The 23,885-nt window shown below is 37.5% G+C and overlaps 1 protein-coding gene across 2 annotated transcripts in view; it reads left to right on the top strand.

Annotated features, from left to right (window-relative positions):
- Positions 1-23,885, top strand: part of NAV3 (neuron navigator 3) — a gene marked incomplete at its 5' end in the record, with an annotated part of 250,369 nt that overhangs the window by 173,659 nt on the left and 52,825 nt on the right. For both annotated transcript variants that reach the window (XM_083859059.1, XM_083859058.1), the window contains 4 exons: positions 11,991-12,129; positions 15,316-15,592; positions 17,691-18,396; positions 19,943-20,431. In XM_083859059.1, the coding sequence (XP_083715185.1) occupies positions 11,991-12,129; positions 15,316-15,592; positions 17,691-18,396; positions 19,943-20,431 (1,611 nt within the window). The remainder of the gene's footprint in view (positions 1-11,990; positions 12,130-15,315; positions 15,593-17,690; positions 18,397-19,942; positions 20,432-23,885) is intronic.

The raw sequence follows: 23,885 nt of genomic DNA, 5'->3' as shown, positions 1-23,885 counted from the left end.
TTTTTGAGGGATGTTTAGACTGGCTCTGACATGAGGTGTCCAATGCAGCAAAGTGAGCTGCCTGGAGAGATCCTGCCCCTGGTGCCCAGCAGGATGCAGTGGCACTGACAGAGCACATATGCCTTGACAGACAGTAAAGTTCCATCAAGTGCCAAAATCTCCTCCCCTATGGTCTCTGTCTGCTGCTGTCATTCCTCAAGCACATGTGCCTGGCCATGGCTGGCTGGGGAGAACCAGCCAGAGGACTTCTGTCTATGTCGTTCATGACTTCTTTGGTCCTATCACACAAAATTCTTTTTCTGTCTCTTGGTGTTGACGTCAGTGTACTTCCCAATCTTCCAGATTCCATTACAAAACAGCCAGAACTGAATTCCCTAAATTTTTTATAGATTTTGATATGTTAGGGAGTAAATCCACTTAGACAATTATTTATGTGTGTACAGGGAGATTAGGCATGATTTTTCTGCTGCTGAAAATGTATAGAGGCAGAAATGTGTCCCCTGTTTAAAAGGGGACACATTCCCTGACCAATTCCTGCTATTCACACCACACCTGTGTCAAAAGTGTCTTCAATCCCTGAGCACCATTATTCTCTTTCAGTCAATCTGCCAATAATAGTAATTTCAGTACTTTCATCCCCGGGAAAGGGAGAACTCATGGTGAGATACATTAGTACAGCCACCTTTTCAGCTGATAGGGGGTCTTTTAATGAGCTCTTTCTCTGAAATTTGAACTAAAAATAGCCAAGGGAATTATTCTGTTATCCAGAAGAAGGACTGCAACTTTCTAAAGGAATTGGGTTCTTCATTTTTTGAAGAAAATTGCTTACAAACGTAGCAAAGCCTCCAAGAAATAGCTGTCAGTGTACTAGGAAGAATACCAAAGTGTTAAGTATGCATAAAAATCGGTTATCGTTTTTTGGTTGTGTAAAAATTAGTTCCTAAACCATTCCACTTTCTGAGAAAATCTTTTTTTATATAATCTCTAAAGATGTTTCATTTTCTATTTTAAAATAGTGTATTGTCAACTATATTTTATTTGAATTTTTCCACCTATCTTTATATCCCAACAGCTCCATGATAATTTACTTTTTTATAGTCCAGAAACCTGAGCAATTTATCTGGCCTATAACTTACTCCTAAATCCCTACCTTTACCAGTCTTAAAATTGAATAAGGATTAGGTTGAAACCTCTAGCAGCAGTTCCATCAGTGAGCTCCTACCCTCATTGGCAAGATGATAAACACATGGCACAGGGACTTTTTAAAGAGATTATGGACCAACAAGGATTGAGTACCACTGGCATATGGAATAAGAAATATGTTTGAAAATGTCTGGTGATATAATCAATGACAGCTGTGATCTCTGAGCACAATTAAATTGCTATTACTGTCAATGACTGCTGTTAACAACCATGTGAAAAGCAGTCATGTAGCATAAGGTGCAAAAAAATAATGTTTAGATTTGCTGCAAAAGCCTGGCACAAGTCAGGATTAAAGATAACATTAAACCCTTCAAACAGAATTTATCCTAAACTAAGCAATGTCAATATTATAAATTCCAAGATAGCCCTTTAATGCAGAGCAAGAAAATCCTGAATATTTAAGATATTGAAAAAAAATCAAGTATCAAATAAATGCTTGGATGGCTAAACCTCTGTAAACAAGTTAGGTTCTGAAATCTGTGTTTTCTAAACTCAGCACCCTGGCCTTTGTGGATGAAAAGGCTAGAGGGTTTTGAAAATCTCCAAATCTCAAACCCGAATAAAAATGTTCCATGAACCTATTTTTTGAAAAGAGACTAAAGATACACCGGAACTGCATTAAGCTTTTGGTTTTGCTAATTCATAAACAGTCTGATTTTATGTATAGAATCATGAATGTCTGATTTTTTAATACATATTGCACATTTCCTCTCAGAAATACTTCTGCTTTGCCTCTGTCTTCATGTGGCTGTGTATTTGCTTGAGAGTTAAGAAATATAATTTCTTGACCTTCATGTTTTCTGCAAAGTTTTATTAAAACCAGCTGGTAGTTTTGTCCAGGCAGCAGTAATGAGCAAGACCCTGAAGGCCAGATGCACAGGAAGCATGACCACTGAAGCCTTTATTCCTTACTGATGCTGAAAATCAGGTCATGCAGAGGCAGGAGAAAGTCCCTTCCCACTCTCTGCTAAAGCTGTATCCTGGATCATTACTCAGCAGAATTTGGGACAAAAGCAGGAGGTGTGAGATACAATCCTGGCAAACAAAACCAAGAAAAGAAGGACCCTTGTGTTCTGTTTAACTTGTCCTTTGCCAGACAGGTTGTCATGATGCTGACTGCAAGAAAGTTATCCTATTAGGCTTCAGGAAATAGGCTTACCTTGTTATCTGAAAATATTTGGGTGGATCAAGCTCTAAAAGAGGTTCAAGGGGGAAGGTTTTTATTAAGAACCTCTTCAGGCTTTGAACTAGCACCCATAATCACAACTTACGGCTTAACTTAACAAACCAGCACCTTCCCTTGAGACCTGCAGGGAAAAAGTACTTTGCACAAGGCTATGTGTGAGGAAGCCCATGGCCCCCCACCCCCTCCCCAGACTGAACTCGTTTTACACTTTCAGAGGCACTGTTTTTCCAACAGTTTTCATGTGTTCAGGGATGCATCCTGCAGCCAGAATACTCTACTTGGATGGTAGTTCAAGACTGCCAAATCTGGGGCCATGTTATGGTAATAAAGTTATTAGGGAGTGCTGCAATGAGGTGACAGTAATAGGAGGTTGCTGTCAGCCTACACTTGTAAAAGATAATTTAAAAAAAAACCCAAAACAAAACAGTGAAATTACAAATTAAATATAAAAATTTTGGTTTAGTCTCTGTCTGCCACATCCTCCCATTCTAAGCAAATGACAATGTGGGGTAACAAATATTCGTCACAAGCCAAAACCACTCCAAATTTTGCTATTTGTTTACTACAGCAGCAAAACTGTATAAAACTGCTAGATTTAAGACTTGCTACATCATGGAGATTTATAGGATGAGTATCACAACCAGAAAGAAGACAGATTTACTTATCATTCTGCTAACATAGATATGTACACTGGTTTTTTTCAGATTGAGTTTAATCAGGTGCAGACAGGAAAAATAAATCCCTGCTACTGCTCATAAGCAAGGACAAGACAGGTAGTTCTAGCAATAAAGATGCTTGAGAGACTGTGCACAGCAGAGGAGATCACCAGTTAATCAGGACTTTGACACTGGGCAAGGAATTAGTGGGAATAGTTCTCTGAACAGTTATCAGAAAGATCTGTTTGGTTTTTTAAAATGCTGTCTGTAGAGACAAGGTTGAGTAAAGAGGTTTGATATTTCAATACCTTCCTCCCATCTGAAGCATCTGACTGTGTCCAAAGGTGAATAGCAAATTCTGCTTATCTCAGGGTGTTTAGGGGGCTGGTTTTGGTATGATTTTTCTTTAACTATAAATGCAGATACCATGAGATACTTTATGTTTGGGGCATCTCATTTATCTTTTCAATTTTGGGGATGGGAATTGGCCATATACAATATGAAGAATGAGATTTTTACTTCATAAAGTGAAGGTAACAAGAAGTAATAGGGCTTTATATTGCTTTGTAACATCTGAAGAACTGCATGGGCAGTTTGTATTTTATTTATGCTCATTTAACTAATGTTAATTAACTTGTCCAAATCTGCATTTGAAAAACGTAAACATCTCTTGCATCCAGTGTGTAGAAAACTTAACAAACAGCAGCAGAAAGATAATTCCATCAAAAGATTTTCTCCCTTGGTTTGTTATGATGTTGTCAACAGCTCTTGATGGAATTAATTTCTTGCATCTTATTTCAGCCCATATATTACTATTTTCTAAAGATTTTTCAAAATATAATTAAAAGTGGATGCTGTTTGTGAGCCTCTTGTAAAAAATAACAACCCTATACATTCCAGAAGTAAAATATCTTCCTAGTTGGATATTTATCGTTTTATTCATTTGCCTAAATTTCATTTTATAAAATCCCTTCTTCTGATTGTTCATATGTTCCATTAGGAATTTAGAGCTGTGTAAGGACTTTTTGCTGTCCCTATCATGTCAGATTAAGTGTTGTATTCAGAAATAAGTGGAAACCAGAAAGGGTTCTGGCAAAGACTTATTCAGATCCTGTGGTGTGGTATGCAGGTTTTGCAAGGTATGTATAATTATCTCAAGGAATGTAAATCTTCTATTAGTTCATTTTCTTTTTTCCCTGCTGGGTCTAAAACCAAATTATTTCTTAAGCACTTATTAAATGCTTGGAAGAATATGGAAATGAACTGACCTTGCAAAAATGCATTTTTCTTTAATTGTGCTCTTGGGCTAGCTGTATTTTCTTTAGCAGGATATAATTTTCTAATTGGATACTCTTATAAAATAAATTTCTAACATGAAATAAAAAAATCCTTGCAAAGTGACACTGCATTAAAGCAGGTGCATAAATGCATTCCTGTTCTTTTTAACTCTAAACAATTTTCCTTCGAATGTGCTGAATGCATCCATTTTGAAATGTACATTGCACGATTTTTTACCTTAAAGACCTCAAAGTGATTCAGGATTAAGGCTTCAGCAGTTGCCTTGCTTTGGTATGACAGGTAATGGATTACACTTGCTGAGGAAAAGGTGGTGAAGTATGAGTCCAACTGGCTATGTTTTCATTTAGCTATGAGCATAGAATAGCCATAGGAAGATTTATGGCTCCTGCAAGTTTCTAGTTTGTTTCAGGGCGTGGGCTTTGGCTCTTGCAGTCTGTGGAATGAAGGAAAGTATTGATTTTGCAAACTCTGTGCCCTCTTGAATCTGTCTGTGAAGGGTCATGTAGCTGTTTCATGAATAATGAACAGCTGAGATCACAGTCGAAGATTTAAAAAGGATTAATTCGTGTTGAATTGAACTTTGATGGAGAAACTTTGCCAGCTGATTTTTGGCATGTTAGTGAGGAGTTGCTTTAAGTAAAACTGTCCAATTATTTTCTTATCTTTTCCTCTTAATGAGCTAAGAGATCATTTCTGTTCTCAAAAGTCAATTATGGAAGTAGCTATAAAATCTTTATATTCAGCTGAATCCTGCCTTACTCTCCTGAAACATGACCTGAAATATGGGTGTCAGAGAAGAGAGTTCATGGCAGCAGCCCAGAATGCATGTTAATGTTCGCTTCACTGGTGTGCTGTAAAGAAGTGATGACCACCTGCATGGAGTGTGTTGTGGAGGCTAACTTTTCCATTTTGTTCCCTATATTACGGATTTCATGTGTGCAGAAGTAGCTTAAATGCTGTCTTCCACTTGCAGGGCTTAACTTGTGTGAGTAAAGGTGTACTAAGTTCAGACTTTCTACTGTGGGCATATAGTTTTAAGTCCTTTATTTTGCTGCTATCTCTCCTATCAATCTTTCCTGCTTACACTTTGGATGTCTGTTGACTACCTAGGGGATTAAATGCCGACCTTTTATTTCCTAACTCACATTTAATATAGATGCCTTGCACATTACTGACATAAATTGTCTTACATCCCACGTAGCTGTTCACCTCACAGGTGCCTAAATCTAGGGATTTTTTATTTTAAGAACACTGTAATTTAAGTAAGTGTCCAGTGTAACTGAGGATGTCCAAGTCCTATCTGCTGCAGTAGACTACTGTACTAGCATCTTATTTGGCAAACATGGAAGTGTGCTATACTAATCAAAGAAATTCCTGGTGGTTTTCATACATCTACTGTTTATATGAAAAATTGTGCAGTGGCATCCAGTGCTTCTAGGAAAGGGACAGGGAGACCTGCATCATCTATTGATTCATTGATATAAAACAATCTGTGGGCAGGCAAAGGGTTAACACCTTACTGCTCATCGTTGATCTGCTCTTAGTATGGATTTGTAGATCCTGAAATATTCATAAGTCAAGTTCCTTTTTTTCTCTGAATGTTACTTTTGTGTCATGATCTCAGTTGTCTTATTTGTCCTTTAAGAACTTTCCCTCCAGCAGGAGAAATACTTGGGCACCACCCTCCATGTACCTGCCATGGCAATGAAGGACTTAGAAGTGTTTAAAAAGGCTTCACAATTTGAAAGCTCCAAGTTACTACTAAACTACTACTACTAAAATTACTAAAAAGCAAGTAAAGGTTGTTTTGCTGAATGTATTCAGATTCCTTGAATCACAAATTCATGCAAAAGTCCCTGGGGCTATGTGAGTTCCATTGGCATTAGCAAGAATGTGACTAAGGATTTCTCATTCCTAATCAAGTATCTGTGTCTACTGCTCTGGTCCAAAGCTCTTAGTGTGCAGTACAAAATATATGACAAATATAGTGCTACTTTTCATTCAGCTACAAGCCTCCCCAGAGAGAACAGTTATTGTGATTAAATGAATACTTTAAGAGAAAAGATTTGGGGTTTTTTTCTAGAGCTGTATTTTTGAAAGCTGTTACTCCTGCTTCTACTTGTAAAAATGGGTAATGAACAAAAGAAAACAATGCAAGCAACTTGTCAAATTGTGCAAGGACTGGATACATTGAAGGAATCACAATTTTCTGGCATTCGTGCTAGCGCATTGATTGGAGTCTTGCTGTGTCTGATGATCTTCTTGTGAAAAGCTTCTTTATTTGCATACTTAGGCATTTTGGCTGGAGGTGGTATCAAAAATTAATGAAGTATGCCAATGTTGAAACATATTCCAGGCACCAACCCAGCTTAACATTATGGTAAACTTCAATAAGCTAGCAAGTTTAAGAGCTTTTAGGAAAATGCTGAAACTAGAAACTGGAAGGGTAGGTGGAACAATGATGGTGTCTAAGTGCTCTGTCATGTCGTTTGCAACTAGACTGCTTTGATTTTCTGAAACAAGTACTTTAAAAGAAGAATATTATAGGTATATATGGAGTTAATACAGATTGTTAATATCCCTTCCTCTTGTCACATACCTTCAGAATTCATTGCTCTCCTAATACAGTGCATTTTTACTTTCTAACTTCATGCAAAAATCTAGAAAGATGGGTTGCATATTATCTACGGGTCCTCATTATGTAGGCTACAGTCAAATTGCATCTTTGCCTTAAAGCTCCATTGCTTGCCTGCCTAATGTAAGAAATAATGTCTTATTTTAGATAAAATATTCCTCATTTGGTTAGTATACTTCAGTGTGTGAACTCAAAAAAAACCCCAACCCAGATATGTGTGGAAGGCAAACAGAAAAGTTTCATGAGCACAGCTGAGTGCAATTTATCTCTCCATTTGAGGATACTTGTTGGAATGTGTTTGTAATCTTTGTTCAGCTCTACATACCAATGTTAAGCACCGTGTTTTGCCTTCAGACACCTTGCTATTTCCAGAACATTATATGGTAGAGAGGTCAATGAGAGGATTATTATGAGGACATCTTTTCAGTACTAGCACACACTAATGAAAGTGAGACAAAGAGTGATAGTGGAGACTAACCAACTGTGAGATAGCAAGTTCTGGATTTCTCAGCTTAATGGAGTATTTGATATGGTGAAGAAGCTGAAATGTTGCTTGAAGCATTTGGATCATTTTGTAAAGCACTGGGATGTGTCCAATATTCATAGCAACCTTTCCCAATTAGTGACAATGTTTTGCATCAAAACGGGCAAGAATTGTTCAGATTTGAAAGATGCAGGCTAGAATAAGGGGATGAGCTTTTAGCTAGTGCAAAGGATCTCATTGGCATAACTAGTACACCAAAGAAAAACACAGATCTGAGCAGAAAAAACATTGGCAAACTTACTGCAAAGAGTCTGGGCAAAGTGAGAGGGCACAAGGTATGTTTTGGGATGAAAGCTGTAACACAGTGGCCAACATTTTAACCATTTTTGTATGTATTTGTCTCCATTCTACAGATGTAAAGCTGAGGTACAGCAATAGTAAGGCCAAAAAAGAGGTGCTGGGTTTTGACATGCAATTTGAGTTGATAATAACCTAAATTTTAAGATATTCCTGCAGCAAAATGTAGGTTCAAAGTACATATTTCCATGCATTACATCTTTGCAAGTCGAATGTGAAGCACTAAAGTAAATTAGAAGCTCTTTTTTGGTTTATTTGTTTTGATTTATTTAAAAATGTTGGTTAAAGCAGTCACCTTGCAGATTGCAGGGAGTCTGGTACACCAGGGGCTTCAATCATGCTTCATATTGTCCTTTTTGTTACAGAACTTTCAACTTCTTTGAATGAACACAGAAGGCATCTTTCCTTAACACAAAATTCAGATTCATCCCTAAAGCAGGCCTCTTACAAGCACTAAATTAATAAATTGTTTCTAGAGAAAAAATAATATGTGATTGTTTTATTAAACACTGTGGTGTTATATGCATTCACAATGAGAACAGTGATTACTGGGCTGTTTGCTTGTTCTCTGTTTGATGATCTGAACCCAGACAAAGCAGAATGAGCTGAGCTACTGAAAATAAAAACCTGTCAGGTACATGCAAGCAGTGATTTTGAAGATAATTATGAATTATCCAGATTTAAGAAGATTTTTCTCAGAAATAGTAAAATTCATATCCTTAATGAGAAAATTGTGTCTTGCTGAATATCAAGGTGCGTCTCCAGATCCTCTTGGAATCCAGCAGTTTCTCAAAGGAAAAGTTGCCTGAACATGTCAAAACAATGCACTCTTCTCTTAGCCTCAGTCTTCCTGGATAGCTGAACACCATTTGCTGACATTTTCTTTTGAAGAAATCAGCCTGAGTCTGGCACCAAGAAAAATGAATCAAATTCTGTCAACATTATTCATCGTTAAAACACGGTTTTTAACAGCAAAATGGTGTAATACATTAATGAGCAGCAGTGCTAACCTGATCTGCCATAGACTCTGTAGAATGTGTGAAAAAGAGAAAGGTAAATGAAACATAATATAAAAAAGGAAAGATGAATATCAGCCACTATATTAAAATCAGTTATATTTTATTTATATTAAAATAAAAACAATGAATATTGTTTCTATGAAGGGCAGGAGGAACAAAAACTAAAATTAGAGTTTGCTGCAGACTCCCACAAATGGGTTTTCAATCTCAAAGTGATGCACAATAATTTTATCAAATATTTTTGTCATGATTTTACTGGTTTAAAGGATACATTAATATGTATCATCAAAATTTTTTCCCAAATTATAAACAAGATATTTTCATTATCAAAAACATATTTACTTGTCTGATAGCAGCTGTACTATCTAGATTTGGGGAAAGAGGTCTTTAAAAGTAGAAACAGTAAGTACTGAAATACAAAAATTTAGCTGCATGAGCAAGTTGAAACAACTCTGGCTAATACATTAAAATATGTAAAAAACCAATCTTAATTGCCAAAGGGGCAGCTGATATGGTCTGTTCTGTTGGAGTTTTTGGTTTCTACAATGTCTTTTCAAAAGGCTGGTACAAAACATTGTGTCAAGTAGGCATCAGTTTCTGTAACAGTCCTGAGAAAGAAAGAAAATGGGTTCCAGTATTCCTGGTTTTATAGGCATACTGAATATAGTCAGAAATTTTGATATGTGAAAGCCCCCAAATTGATAAAACATCTCAAACACCTATCATAAGACAAAAAAAGATCCAGGCAAATACAGTGATGACTCTGAAAGGTCAGTAGTGAAGGTGTCAGAATGATCTTCTATACAACTTATAAGATGGCCATGAGTGTTCTCTGAACCCACTAATAATCCACTGGTGAGAGGGTGTGATGAGTGTGAGACACCACAGAGAAGCCATAATAGAAAACATGATCATGGTAATATTTGCCTGAAAATTTTGGCTGTAGAGAACATAGTTGTATTTTGTGAATCAGCTGAACTATTCCAGAATCTAGAACATGTAAATTCTCTTACAGAGAGAAAGAACCACAAAATGAAGTATGAAAAATTAAAACAGAGTATAATAACAAAGGGACATGGGGAGAGAGGATGAAATTTGATACCTAGGGTCTTAGGTAGACTCAGAAAGCTGATGGTCAAATATTATTTGATGTGAATGTCATACATTAAAAGCTCATATTCCTTCTGGAAGTATCTAATATATATCATTTGGGATCTGATTTATGGTTTTTTTTTTCTTTTTAAGAGCAGCTTTTAATGAGGTAATATTATCTTTTCTACAACTTAGTCACATTTATATTGTTTATGTTTTTATCCATCCTTAAGGTTCTCAGTCTTAACAGCGTTCTAAAGCTATATTCCCATGTGATACACAGTGTTTTATTAATGGCTTTTTAGCATCAGTGAAATTCTGCATCACATTAGACAGTGAAAAACACAGAAGGCCTAAATGACTAATGTTTCAGAGATGGTTCTTAGATGAATGTGGACAGCCTATTATGTATGACATTATAATTTCATTATTAAGTCACTCGTGTTTATCACCTGGAAATGTAGCAGAAGACATATTTATTTGTAGTCATTGTACTCAGTGATGGGAAGCTCAGCACTTTAATAAACTCCTGCCCTCTGAAATATGTTTATCTTGTCACTGAGCTGGCTTACTAATGTGATTTTCTACCTTTTGCAAAAGAAAGGTAATGCTTTCTGCAGTAGCTATGATACAAGACTAGTGCACTGAACTTTCTGGTACATCAGCACACATTGTGTTCTGTGCAGTTCCCTTTCACTGTTGCTGTCTCCCAAAACTCTAAATGTAAAATAAGGATACACAGATTTTTTTCTTCTTTGCTCTGAATGATTAGTGGCAATAGTACTGAGCTTTAAGTTAACTAGGGGATTGAATTACATATATTTTTCTAAAAATCATCTCAAGAGGCAAAACAAGGATAAAACACACTCTCTTGTGTTTGGGACTTTATCAACAGGTGTAAACACCTAGCTTTGTCTTTCTAGAAGTTATATATCTAGAAGAGGCTTTATCAGCCCTCTCCCCTCTAAGAAAGGAAAAGATAAATAAGAGACACCTTCAGTGGACAGTTTATTCCACAAGCTCTGAGACATTTTAAGCCAGCATGAATTACCTCCTGGAGGAGGCTGTTTTTAATACTGGTTAGAGAGGGCACCTAGATAACTTAAATGAGATACCTAACTTTTATATACCTAAAATTATAGGAGATGAATCCCATTGAAAGTGATACGGTGAATTTTTTTTCAAACGTTTAGCCTGTGAATAATCCAAAACAAGATGAACAGGTGGAGATGTATAAATATACTGGAAGTATAATGGTGTTTATGGCAATAAAATAAAAGTCAAAATGTAATGCCATAGAGAAGCAATTCTGTAGAGAAAAGTCTGACAAATACCAATCAACCCGCTTTTGCATGAAGAGATCAGCCTCTTCGTACAAAAGCAAGGCTTTTGTGAGAGTTGGTAATGGCATTTCTGTAAGAGCAGCCTCTCTCTCATTTGCATCCTTTGCTTCAATCTCTCAAAGTAAAACGAATGACAGACTGTGTTTCTTCAGAGATGTATAATGTATGCTCTGTCAGCTCCAGTGACTGTATTCTCAGGGATTCCTATTTTGATGACATTGCACCAGCTAGATAGACACTGAAGACAAGAAAATAAAACTTTTGAAAATACTGGCTTCTTGCTGACATGGATTAGTCTGCAAAAAAAAGATACTCGGGGTTTTTTTATATAGCCTGGAAATTCATCAGGTCTTCTCCAAGATATTAATTATATTTTGACTAGCAATATCAGGTCAGCTTAATGGATTTCTTTGCCGGTGTACTGAATGTGATTGCAATGAAGCATGAAACAAGCTGTTTTAATGACTTCTACTTAGACCTGATGTTAATTTTTTTAAGACACCTGCATCTTTCATTAATTGAACAAGCAACCACTTGACTGTGAGTGAATAATTAATTGAAAAGTCTGAAGAGCAATATTCATTGTACCTTAGAAAATATTACTGAAAAGTTTCTGGTGAAACACTTGAAAAATAAGTAATCACATCTATTGATTTTGAGATGCTTTCTGCCTATTGAGACACGTATGTAAAGTAGATGTGCTCCTTTCTCTGCAGCTGGGATGACAGCAGCTCGGTTAGCAGTGGCCTCAGTGACACTCTTGACAACATCAGCACAGATGATTTGAATACCACCTCATCTGTCAGCTCTTATTCCAACATAACAGCCTCTTCAAGGAAGAACACTCATGCCCAGGTGAGTAGCTTTGTTGCCATTTGTTGCAACACTCCCTAAGCATGCAGGATAACAAAAGAAAAAGTTTAGTATCGATGCCTCTAAACAAATGAAGTATTCATATCTTACAAAATCCTCTATTACACCTGAATGCAAGAAGCCATAGACTCCATTGACCTAACCCTGGGCTTTGAGCTGGCATTCCAAATTCCCTGCTCCCAGGGCAAGCATCACTGCTGAAGGTGCTGGCTGGCAAGACCCAGCCCCTGCTGCACCTTGACACAAAACAAATGCAGTATGATTGAATCTGAGATTGTGGATTTCTACTCACTTCAGCTCATGTGGAGTGTCTCTTTCAACAGATAACACAATAAAAAATAATGTATTTTTTGCTTTTTATGAGCTGAAACACATTAGGGAAGAAGTACACAGGCTGTACTGTCCTTTCAAATGGCAGAGATTGTCTTCTCCCTGCTTAGGTCCAGGGATGAAAGTGTCAATGCAAGCTGACAATGCATAGTGTCAAAACAGAGTTCTTAATAGCATATAGCCACAAGCTACATACATAACATATATGTGTGTGTGGCTGTGTATGTAGAGCTCTTGGGCCAGGTATCCAGGCATTTCTTCCCAGCTCCCCTCAAAATTGCAAGGGACAGAGAACTCAATACAAAATCCTTGCAGAACTTGGTTCCCTCCAAAAAATAAATAAAACCAGAAAACTTTGTCTCAATAGGAAAGTATTCTCTGTTGTGTCATCTCCTGTTTACTAGCAGAGAACTTTGAGACTGAACACTCGCTATAGGGGAAGAGGGGCTGCCTCCAGTGATTTGATGTCGAGTATTTGGGACACAAGACTGACACTTCTGATTCCATTTAGACTCCTGCAGGCAGCCAGTGTCTGCAGTTCAGAGGTCTGTTTTGTCAATGTACATTGTAGCAGACTCCGTGAACAGGAGAAATCACATATTGGTCATTTCCCCCAGACAATAGGGAAATATAATTACTTTTGGAATGAAAATTACTTTAATCTACAACAGGACAGGTATCAGAGCAATGCTGTATTCATGCAAAGTCATTCAAATGCCAACATTCTTCAGCCCTTACCATTGCCTTTCCTGCTCCATCAGGTACTTCCATGGTTGCTAACTAGAGATCAGCCTCTTCCTTCCACATGAACAGTGATGGCCCGTAGTTCTGGTTTACTTTTTCTTCTGCATAATCATCAGGACTGGGAAATCTCAGGCTGACTATTTAACTCTTTGTGGTTTTGTTTTCATTTGGATTATCTCATGTTCTAGCTGCTGTATAATAAGCCTCTGTTTTATTTGCAAATTGTTGAGTGATAGACAGAGATGCAGTCCATGTTCAAATTTTACTTTAATTCCAGAGTTTCTTAATATTATGAAGACTAGGAAAAGACCTTTATCAGGCCTTTACCAGGTGCATCAAGCAGAACTTGCTGTATTCCATGCTAGCTGGAAGTCTTAGTCAGAAGCTGAGATGAAGCTGAGTTGAATGAGAATACTCATTGTTGCTTTTTTCCAAGTCTTAGATATACTGCAACACAGAGATCCCTTTCTCAGTCTTTTTGAGTGATTGCAGCAATCAGGTCTGGCTATAGACTGAGACAGAAATTGTATATTTTGTTGTTGTTTTCTTATTAGAAGAATTATAATGGTGAAGAGAGGCTTTTAGAAGATATTGTGCTACTCATTTTATTTGAAATTATCCATTATAATGTTATAGTCTTACGTTTGAAAACGGAAGACTATATGTTTACAGTAATTTATTTATGGTAAAATGTCTGTAAACACGTTGTTACATGTCGCACATGTTATAACAATAACTTTTATGCAAACTCTCTTTTGAAGAACCCTAAAATATTTTTGTAGACATTTGCTTGGACTTTTTTTCCATTAATACTTACCAATAATCTGCGCTAGCATGTCCAGAGCACATACGTAATTGTGGACATGCAGAGAGCTTTTGCATTTTTTACACCTCAGCTGACGAATACGTAAAGAGGAACTGATTATTCTGTCAGTGATCTAATCAGTATTAATCCTACTTATGACAGCAGTGCCGAGGAAACAGCCACAGAGGGACCTCTGTGGGGAAGGAGCTGTGATAGCACAGAATAATAAATAGCCCGTCCCTCAATACAATCCATTTTGCAGCCCCTCTTAGGTTGGTGATACTTGAGAGCAGCACCATATTTTTTGCTGTTAAAGAGGGGCAGAAGAAAGCAGGAGTGGTGAAAAGGTGATGTGCAAATAAGGCTTCAGACTGAGGTCAGGAGGCTGCAGAAAAACACAGATGGAAGAGTTACACCGAACAGCCTGTCAGCACAAAGAAAACCAGTCTTGTCAAACACAGAGGGTAGGGTCAGTCTCTGTTTCTATTTAAGCCACTTTCACAGCTTCGACATTGTCTTGTTGGGCTGCTCCTTCAGCACTCCCTTATCAGCATGCCTCAGGGAAGGCAGATGCCACAGGGGGGGTAGGTCCTCACTGGTGCATCCTCACATGGGTGTGAGTTTCAGAGGGAGCATGAGCCCAGCTGGTTGCCTTCATAGCACAGATGAGTAGTGCTGGCATAAGCCTCTCTTCTGCTCTGTTAGCTGACACAGCTAGGAAGAGTTTCCTGTTGGAAACAATTCATTTCTTTGGAGACAGACCAGTAGAAAAGCCATCAGCTGTAGCACAAATAATTTTGGGGAAGATGCTATCCCTGCTCACTGGTGGCACAACATACTCTGTTCTGCTGGAGAAATAACTCCTAATCCAGCCATGGGAGGTCTTGGGTAGGAAAAACAAAAAACCAGACTGAGGTGTATATTCTGGAATTCTCTCACCCAAGCTTTTAGTAAAACCTGTCAGCACAGTGATTCACTTCTGAAATTCAGACTGAATTGAGGAACAATAGGGTATCACCACTGATTATTAGAGTGAATTACATTTCACTTCATTATAGTTTATCTATAAAGGAATGGGATTAAATCATTTGAAAATAAAAAAGAAATGTCATCCCCAAATGGCTGTATTTTGTATGTTTTAAACTTTTGGAATCAGGATACTAATATTTTAGAAGGAAAGTTTCTGTGGCCCTTGCTGATAGACCAGAATCTTCTCCCCTACTATGATTTAAGAAATCAGCAAATAATGGAGATTCTGGCACTGACCATTTCTCATTAATCTCTTATAGCTGAAGACAGACTCAGAGAAGCGCTCAGTTACAGACAGTGAAACTTGGGGCAGCACTGAAGAGCTGAAGAAGCCAGAGGAAGATTTTGATGGCAGCATAGACAGTAGTGGCAAGTGGAAAGGCCTTACCTCAGGGCTGTCTGAAGAGTCAGAGAAGGGGGGGCAGAAAACATCTCTCTCTGTATCACAGACTGGGTCTTGGAGGAGAGGCATGACTGCACAAGTAGGAACAACTCAGTCCAGGAACAAAGGAGGAACAAGTGCACTCAAGACCCCAGGTAGGCAACTTCTATAATTCAGATTACAGTGGTCTTAAAATAATTGATAGATATTAGATATGTATACATACTATATGCATATTGTTCTCTCTTTCCATAAATGATTGCAAGCTCAGATTGTAATACTATAATTTTTTCATTTCTATAACTGTTAGTTTACTACATGCATAAAAATAATTAATTAGGTATACAAGGGTGAATCCATAATAAAAACTGTGATTACATTTTGTTGTGCTATCATCTGTATATGTTGACATCTGTTAATTCCTAGAAGTATTTTTGGACTCATCTGTACCTTATCCTTACTCTATAGAAAACTCTACCCTTTGATAATTCAACATATGCATAAAAATGGCTAAATATTAGAAGCTGAGTAAAAAAGATTGAATATTCAAAGGAGGAGACTCCAAATTATGTTTTTATTAGTTTGTGAACTAAATCTGAATTATCATATTCCACATACTGTGGGTAATCTACAGACTACTGTTAAGCAGTAAAAAGAAGTCTTTTTACACATTTTCAGTGTAAAATGTGTGCTAAATGCCCTCTTACCTAATTTTGGAAGGCCTCTCAGAAGTAGTAACCACTTCTGCAATCTAGTTTTGAAGCAAAAATCCAAAACTGGTGAAAGAGATAATAACTGAGATGATCTAATCCTAATCCATCATTTTACTAAGGCAATGTGTATTCTCAGTAGAACATTTTCTGGAACTTTGTCATGTCTTGAAAAAATAGTGCATGCTTCAACCCCTGCTTGTAAAGGCAACTAACAAAGGTCTCCTCAGAATAAATCCCCACCTTTTGTGAACCCCTTTCATTTCTTTGCAATTTGGAACTGCTAAACATTGCAATCTCTTGGTCCATGAGATCCCTGAGGAGCGCTGCTATGGTGATCATATGGTGATACAGAAACTATACCCCTCGAATAGCAATTAAAAATGGAGATATTAAAAGGTTTGCTGCACACCAAGCTAAGCATTCCAGATCTGTTTTGCTCAAGGTGATCAGGCAGCTACTGTGCAACACAGAACTGAGGCCTTAACTACTAATGATCCATATGTTTGCTGGGTCAGAGTCTGATCTATATCATGGCACGTGCATCTGTTTGTGTAGCATAAAATGTGTGCTGGATAGAAACAGGAGTGGAATTAGTTCTGCTTTGCAGGTGTTACACTTTATTACATTTTCATTTCGTAAGAGAAATTAGGTCATCCATCTCTAAAGCTTCCATAATTACTTGAAGAGTAAATAAAAAACTTTGGTATGTTTTAGGAGTTATTAGTGGTATACAACAGATGCTTAGCGATAAATTAGAATTGAAATGGCAATTTTTATCTATTTGTAAAATAGAGGGTTACTTTCTGGTGTAGCAGAACATCTTCCTTCAACCTTTCTGCATGTTGCAATAAAGTTTTAGAAAATATGGAAGAAATGTAGAAATATATGTTATGTAGTCACAAGCCTACACAGGATTGAAAAAAACCTCTCAAAAAATCAAAAATCTTTTGACGACATCAAGGATACGACAAAGACTAATTAACTTGTGTAATTGATATTATTACAGATCATGACAATTCATTCCATAACATAATTTCTGCCTGATAATTTTGTGTAACAAAAACCAGAACAAACTTAGTCATAAGCTAAAAAGATGTAATCAGTGAAAACCAAAGAACTCTATAAGTACCACTAATTTCTACATGCTTAATTGATGCCATACTTCAGGAGATGTTTATTCCATGTAATGTTTTAGTTTCAAGTATTATTTCTTTTATATAGAAATACTGTTAATAGAAAAAAAATCAGTCAAAATTCCTTACAGTTCATTCTAGATAATTTTCTACAACTACATTTTCCATCTGTATATAAAACTGGAAATCCTCACAGGAATTCCAAGCTTTTAGTACTTTAACCTTACCTGTAATGTGTCATACCTGCTACAGGTAGCTGATGGGAGACTAAAGACCAAACTGGTCTGTTTCCTTAGGGGAATTCTGTTCGTGTATCTTTTAATTTTGAAATTGTAATCATACAGTGTTGAAATTAGATATTAAGATACTGCAGTTTAAACACAAGTGACTGTTTCAAATTTACTTAGGAAAAACTGATGATGCAAAGGCTTCAGAAAAAGTGAAAACTCCCCTGAAAGGAGCCTCCGTACAGCGATCTCCATCAGATGCAGGAAAAAGCAGTGGTGATGAAGGGAAAAAGCCTCCTTCTGGCATTGGGAGATCAACCGCTACAGGATCATTTGGATTCAAGAAGTCTGGGTTGGGATCTTCTACCATAATCACCACGAGTGGAGCGACCATCACAAGCGGGTCAGCAACGCTAGGAAAAATGCCAAAATCTTCAGCCATCAGTGGGAAGTCCAGCGCAGGGAGGAAGACGAGCTTAGACGGTTCCCAAAACCAGGATGATGGCATCCTGCATGTGAGCTCAAAGACAACGCTGCAGTACCGAAGTCTGCCTCGCCCATCCAAGTCCAGCGGCAGTGGGATCCCGGGCAGGGGTGGCCACCGCTCCAGCACCAGCAGCATCGACTCCAACGTCAGCAGCAAGTCTGCGGGTGCTGCTGCCACCAAACTGCGGGAGCCAAGCAAGATCGGGTCCGGGAGGTCCAGCCCTGTCACCATCAACCAGACAGACAAGGAGAAAGAGAAAGTGGCAGTGTCAGATTCTGAAAGCGTCTCACTGTCCAGTTCCCCTAAATCCAGCCCAACTTCGGCAAGTGCCTCTGGCACACCAGGACTTAGACAGCCAGGATCCAAATACCCAGATATTGCTTCCCCCACATTTCGAAGGTTAGTGCATTTCTGTGATTCCTTAAAGTTGCAATATATAAAGCAGGGATTTTCAATATGTTGGAATACTTTGCAAAAAGCCTTTTAGGGAATATTTTGCCACAAAGAAATCAAGTACAGGAAAGTAAAGGGGCAGTATTTTCTTCATACAACACAATTATTTCTTTGAGGTTGAAAGACCTTCTGAGAGCTGTAATGACTGCTCCTTGAGCTTTAAACATTTCAGGTGCATCCCCATAACCATAGTTTGAACCTTAGAAGGTGGACTCACTGATTCTTATGGGTCCCTTCATACTCAAGATATTCTATGATGCTAAGTTCAGCCACATGTGAAGTATCTTCTCAATACTGTGGTAAGCCCCCGAAGGGAAGAAGGACAGTGAGTTTAGGCACATTCTGTTAATGGAACAGGCAACTGCCATATTCTGGATGGAGAACTGAAGAGCTCTTTAAATTATAAAGAGTTAGATTTGCTTTCACATTGTTGGCAGCTCCAGCTACAAACGCTTCATTATCTTAGCAGCTTCGTTACATTTTTCGACATAAACATTGGCAAAGCTAAATTTCAATTGTAAATGCTCTATGGTAACATTTCTGGAAGTATAAATCGGATGAATGCGCCATGAATTGGGTTGGAGTACTTGCACTGCTGGAGAAAAAGCCAATAGTGCCCTCTTGTGCCTACTTACCAAAACAGCATCTCCAGGCAGCTGGGGGAGCTGCCTCTTAGTTTTGTGGGCTTGGTAGTATGTAAAACGGATTCTTATGTTATTACACATGCTTACTTTACATCATTATAAGTTTTGCATTTATTTACGTGTAATTATAAGCTGTACATTAACTGCAGCTTAAAATATTTCCAGAAATACATTAAAGCATGACATGACCTTTTAGTTCAAATTTTAGAGGAATTGCAGTTTATTTTTTCATCATCACCATAGAATTTTCATATTTAGAATTGCTGGAAGATGTTATGTGAAAGACGCTTTTATCATTCATGCCCTTGGAGACAAGCTGAGCCCATTTAGCCATGGTACAGTTTATTCTGTCTCAGTGGTTACTACATGACTGATGACCACATGACCATCTGTGAAAAAATAAGAGGGAAATTTTGCACAAATACTTAGAGGTTTATTAAACCAGGAAGAATTTTTCAAGTGTTTGTTGCAATCATTTAAGCAGATTTGAGAAGTGAGGAGTTTAAAAGTTAATGACTTGGGAATGTTTAAATACTGAATTTGGGTGAAAGTGTAATCTGTTCATGAACTAATAAGACAAAAAATGTGATTATTTTACCTCTCTCTGGGAGGGTCTCTGTGCAAAGGGCACATCTGAATAGGAGTGAATAAGAGCTGTTACTAAAGAAACAAACCATGATTATTGTGTTATGGTTAAGTGAATTTAAATTTGCGCTGTGATTGATCAACTAGGTAGGCGTGATTTTCGTAGCAGTAATTAAAAATGTGTGGTTTGGCTCTTAGGATGTTGCGCCATGAATGTTTAATGTGGCTATCAGTTTCTCTAAAGCTATTTGTTTTACATTTAGGTTGTTTGGTGCCAAGGCAAGTGGTAAAGCTGCCTCTGCACCCAGTACTGAAGGTGTGAAACCCACATCGGCAATGCCCAGCCCTAGTACCACATTGGCACGGCAAGGCAGCCTGGAATCGCCATCCTCGGGCACAGGCAGCATGGGCAGTGCAGGTGGGCAAAGTGGTAGCAGCAGCCCCCTCTTCAGTAAACCTTCGGACTTAAATGCAGATGTTGTAAGCTTAAGTCACTCCCTGGCTTCCAGTCCTGCCTCAGTGCACTCTTTCACATCAGGTGCTCTTGTGTGGGCTGCAAACCTGAGCAGCTCTTCAGCGGGCAGTAAGGACACACCAAGTTACCAGTCCATGACTAGCCTTCACACCAGTTCCGAGTCTATTGACCTTCCTCTTAGCCATCATGGCTCTCTCTCTGGACTGACAACAAGCACTCAGGAGGTTCAGAGCCTGCTCATGAGGACTGGAAGCGTCAGATCTACTCTTTCGGAAAGGTGAGCTTGCCTATAGATATAGTGACCACAAAATAAGTGAGAGGCAAAAGGACAGGAGCCAAAAAAATAAATCCTCCACCTCTTTTGCTAAAGGGACACTGTTTAATTAGCAGCTTAGTCCTTTATGTAAAAAAGGAAGGAAGAAAAGAGAGCTGAAAGGCATTGTAATGTGGAATCAACTGCCTTTTAAGGTTTTACAAGCACTTTTTCTATCTTGAGAAATTTTTTTTGTTCCCTTGTTTTGGAGACAATGACAGAAAAGGGAGGAAGTTGTCTAATTAAAGGCAAGTGTAAACAGCCAACAGGCACATAAGGATTCCTGCGTGCTGGATCCACCTGCTGTCCCAGCATCTGGCAGCTCCAAAGGAAGCAAACCTACAGATGTGGAACCCGAGCTTTTCTCTTCTCATTAGCTTAAAGCACAGGCAGAGCTTGGTGTGTCCTGGTCTTCAGCTGACCAGTCTTGCCTTAAAATACTCAGTCGTGACAAGTTGCTTCTTACATGGTAATCATTACACGGATCAGCACTGAAGTGCAGTTTCACTGGCAGGGAGACAGTTTCCAAGATGAGATCCTTGCTATACAGTCAGTCCTGGCAAGTGCCCAGAACAGACAAAGAAATCCAAGAAAAAGTTTTTCTGTTTGCTCTAAAATTTTTTTTTTTTTTGATATGCAGATGTTTTACTATTTAAGTTACATTATAAAATGTGCAACCAGCCACCAGGCACAGTTGAACCAAGATTTTTTTTCTTTTTTTGTTTGTTTGTTTGGTTTTTTTTTTGTTTTTTTGTTTTTTTTTTTTTGTTTTTTTTTTTTGTGAAACATTTATTTGACTTTTGCAGGAGAGAAAAATATAGTCTTTGCTAGGCACTAAGCAACTTCCACTTCCCATGAAAATTTTCAGGATTTGACAGTGAAACACTTATCTCACATGGGGACTGTAAACTCAGTATTAAATATTTCATTAGCCTTGGATTCAATAAAGAAAATTTTACTCAGTCAGTCAAAAGGATTTTAAGTTTAATTAGTTGTCTAACAATACAAACATTTTAAGGAAAAAAGACCTTCAACATACAATGTCAAGATTTTTTTGCCCTGTATATAAACTCAGAGATTTTTCAATACCCATCCTTTGCTTAAAAAGAATTCACTTTCAGTGAAGCAGCATTAAAAAAACCCTTTGTAATCAAAACTTTGAGAAATCTAGATGGAAACTTTTCATAGATTTTATTTTCTTATGTTACATTCCTAAGTATTACTATATCAGCTAAAAATCACACCTCTTAACAGTATAACTTACAAATTATATTACTAGTCTATTCTAATGCATTATATTAAATTATTTATTTTAATAATTATAAAAAGTGTATATGTACCAATATAACATATACTGACAATACATAGTATTGTTAAAAATACAGTACTTACAAATATACTGATACAGGAGCAATTTGTAGTTGGCACTGTGCCTTTAATTTTTAAAAAGCAATTTGAATTTTGTACTATGAACTGAATGTGACAATATTTCTTAAAAGGTCAATTATTAATACTAAGCTTACAAAATCCTTCACTGCCACATATGTGAATGGTGAGGTCAATAGAATTATATGGAAGAGTATGAATTTATGCCAAAAATTATATTTATATGCAGGATCTTAAACATCACATTTCAGATATTAATGGCTTGGCATAAGTTCCTGAGCAACCACCGCTGCTAATACTTTATGTATTTGTTCAGTGACTTAATTTCAGTGGTTCCAAATGCTTTGCTGTTGGCAATATTATTAAATTTCAGATTTGTCCTTATGGGAGTATTATGACTGAGTCCAGAGAGAGCCATTGTTCATGTTGATCTGGCCTCAAAACAAATATATGTACCTAGAGTAAATGGTGTAATTTCTTGAATTATAGCCCCAAAAGGGTTTTTGCAGTTTGATTTTTCAAAACTCTTTTGTACATTAAAATTTACATGTAGCAAAGTATTTTTTCTCAACAAAAGCATTGATTTGCAACATTGGAGACAGATATGTCTGGCAGCACATTATGTCCTTTTTTCTTTGTAAAGTCATATTATATCTGAAATGCCTATGGCTGTATTAATTATAGCATGGCATAGCATAAAAATTATCTGCAAGGAGGTTTTTTCTTCTTCTTCAGTAACCCTAGAGCTTGAAAAAAACTGAATCAGCAGTCCTTATAATCAGGCATACTAATATAATGTAGAGACAGTCAGAAAGACCCAAGTGCACTATGAGGTACAACTAGTAAGCAACATGAAGTCCATGCATCAAAAACTGAAAGCGAGAAGAGAGCTAATGAATGATAGATGATTTTTAAAAATATGTATTTCTTTCATTTAAGTATTAGCTGTAATTTGATGGATAAATATCAGTAATGGCAAGCATACTAAGAGGAAATGAAAAGGTTAAAGATATCTTTGGTTTACTAGTCCTGCTGAACTTTTCATTTCCCTGCTTCAGACACAGCCTGAAAACCCTGCAGTCATTAGAACTGGAGAAGTTTTCAAAGGGCCTGTGCTGAGGAAGGAGTGAGGAGGAGAGCTGGGATGGAGGGCAAGAGGATTACATGAAGTCCAGTTTGCCTGGAAAGAATACAGAAGATATGAAACTAAATATGTTAACAGATAACATTAACAGCCTTTTAAATAATAAAGACTAATTTAATTCATTTGTAGAAAAACATGCACTCTGAATAGAGGAAAAATAGTAAATGCAATAAAACCCCTGAATTTACTAAAGCTTTAAGTGATATTCCTAATTACACTCTCATAAGCAAATGTGGAAAATAAAGGTGCTTGAATAGTTGGTAAAGGATTACTGAAGATGAGTGATCAAAGATTTATTAGTCTGAAGAGATATAACAGGGCAGGATATATTTGCAGAGATGCCAAATGGAAAATTGTGAGGCTATTTTGCAGAACATATGTACAGAGCTGTAGTGCCGTTGCTGGGCCAAAGCCTTTTGAAAATGAAAAGATTGCACATAAGTCTTAGAAAGTAGCTATGCTATTATACGTTTTCATGTTAAGGCTATAACTTGAGACTTTGGAACATCAAATTTTAGGAAAGAGCAGCTGGAAATAACACAGAAAATGAGAACAAAATCTCTCTTTATGCTTTCTGTGAAGTAAAGTAGCCCTTGACTGACTCCAAAAAGAGTTACCTTTCATGGAGACAGGAAATCTGCATGGTCCCTGCTATATTTGCCACCAATCCCTGCAGCGATGATTAGGTGTTGCCCACAGTTTTCAGGCTACCCACTGAGTGATGGTATGGCATCAGCACAGAACTGCCTGACAACTCCTAGAGTGAAGTGTCAAAGTTCACTCCAGCCAAATTCTGCATCATTCAATGAGATTCTATTGCATTGTAACAACCAGAAAATAGACTCAGCAAAAGTCAGCAAAATGTTTTCTTTTTCAGAAGGAAAACAG

The sequence above is a fragment of the Zosterops lateralis genome (genome assembly GCF_965231275.1).
Source record: "Zosterops lateralis genome assembly, chromosome: 4".
In the NCBI taxonomy this organism is placed as follows: domain Eukaryota; kingdom Metazoa; phylum Chordata; class Aves; order Passeriformes; family Zosteropidae; genus Zosterops; species Zosterops lateralis.
This window is presented reverse-complemented; position numbering and strand designations above follow the sequence as displayed.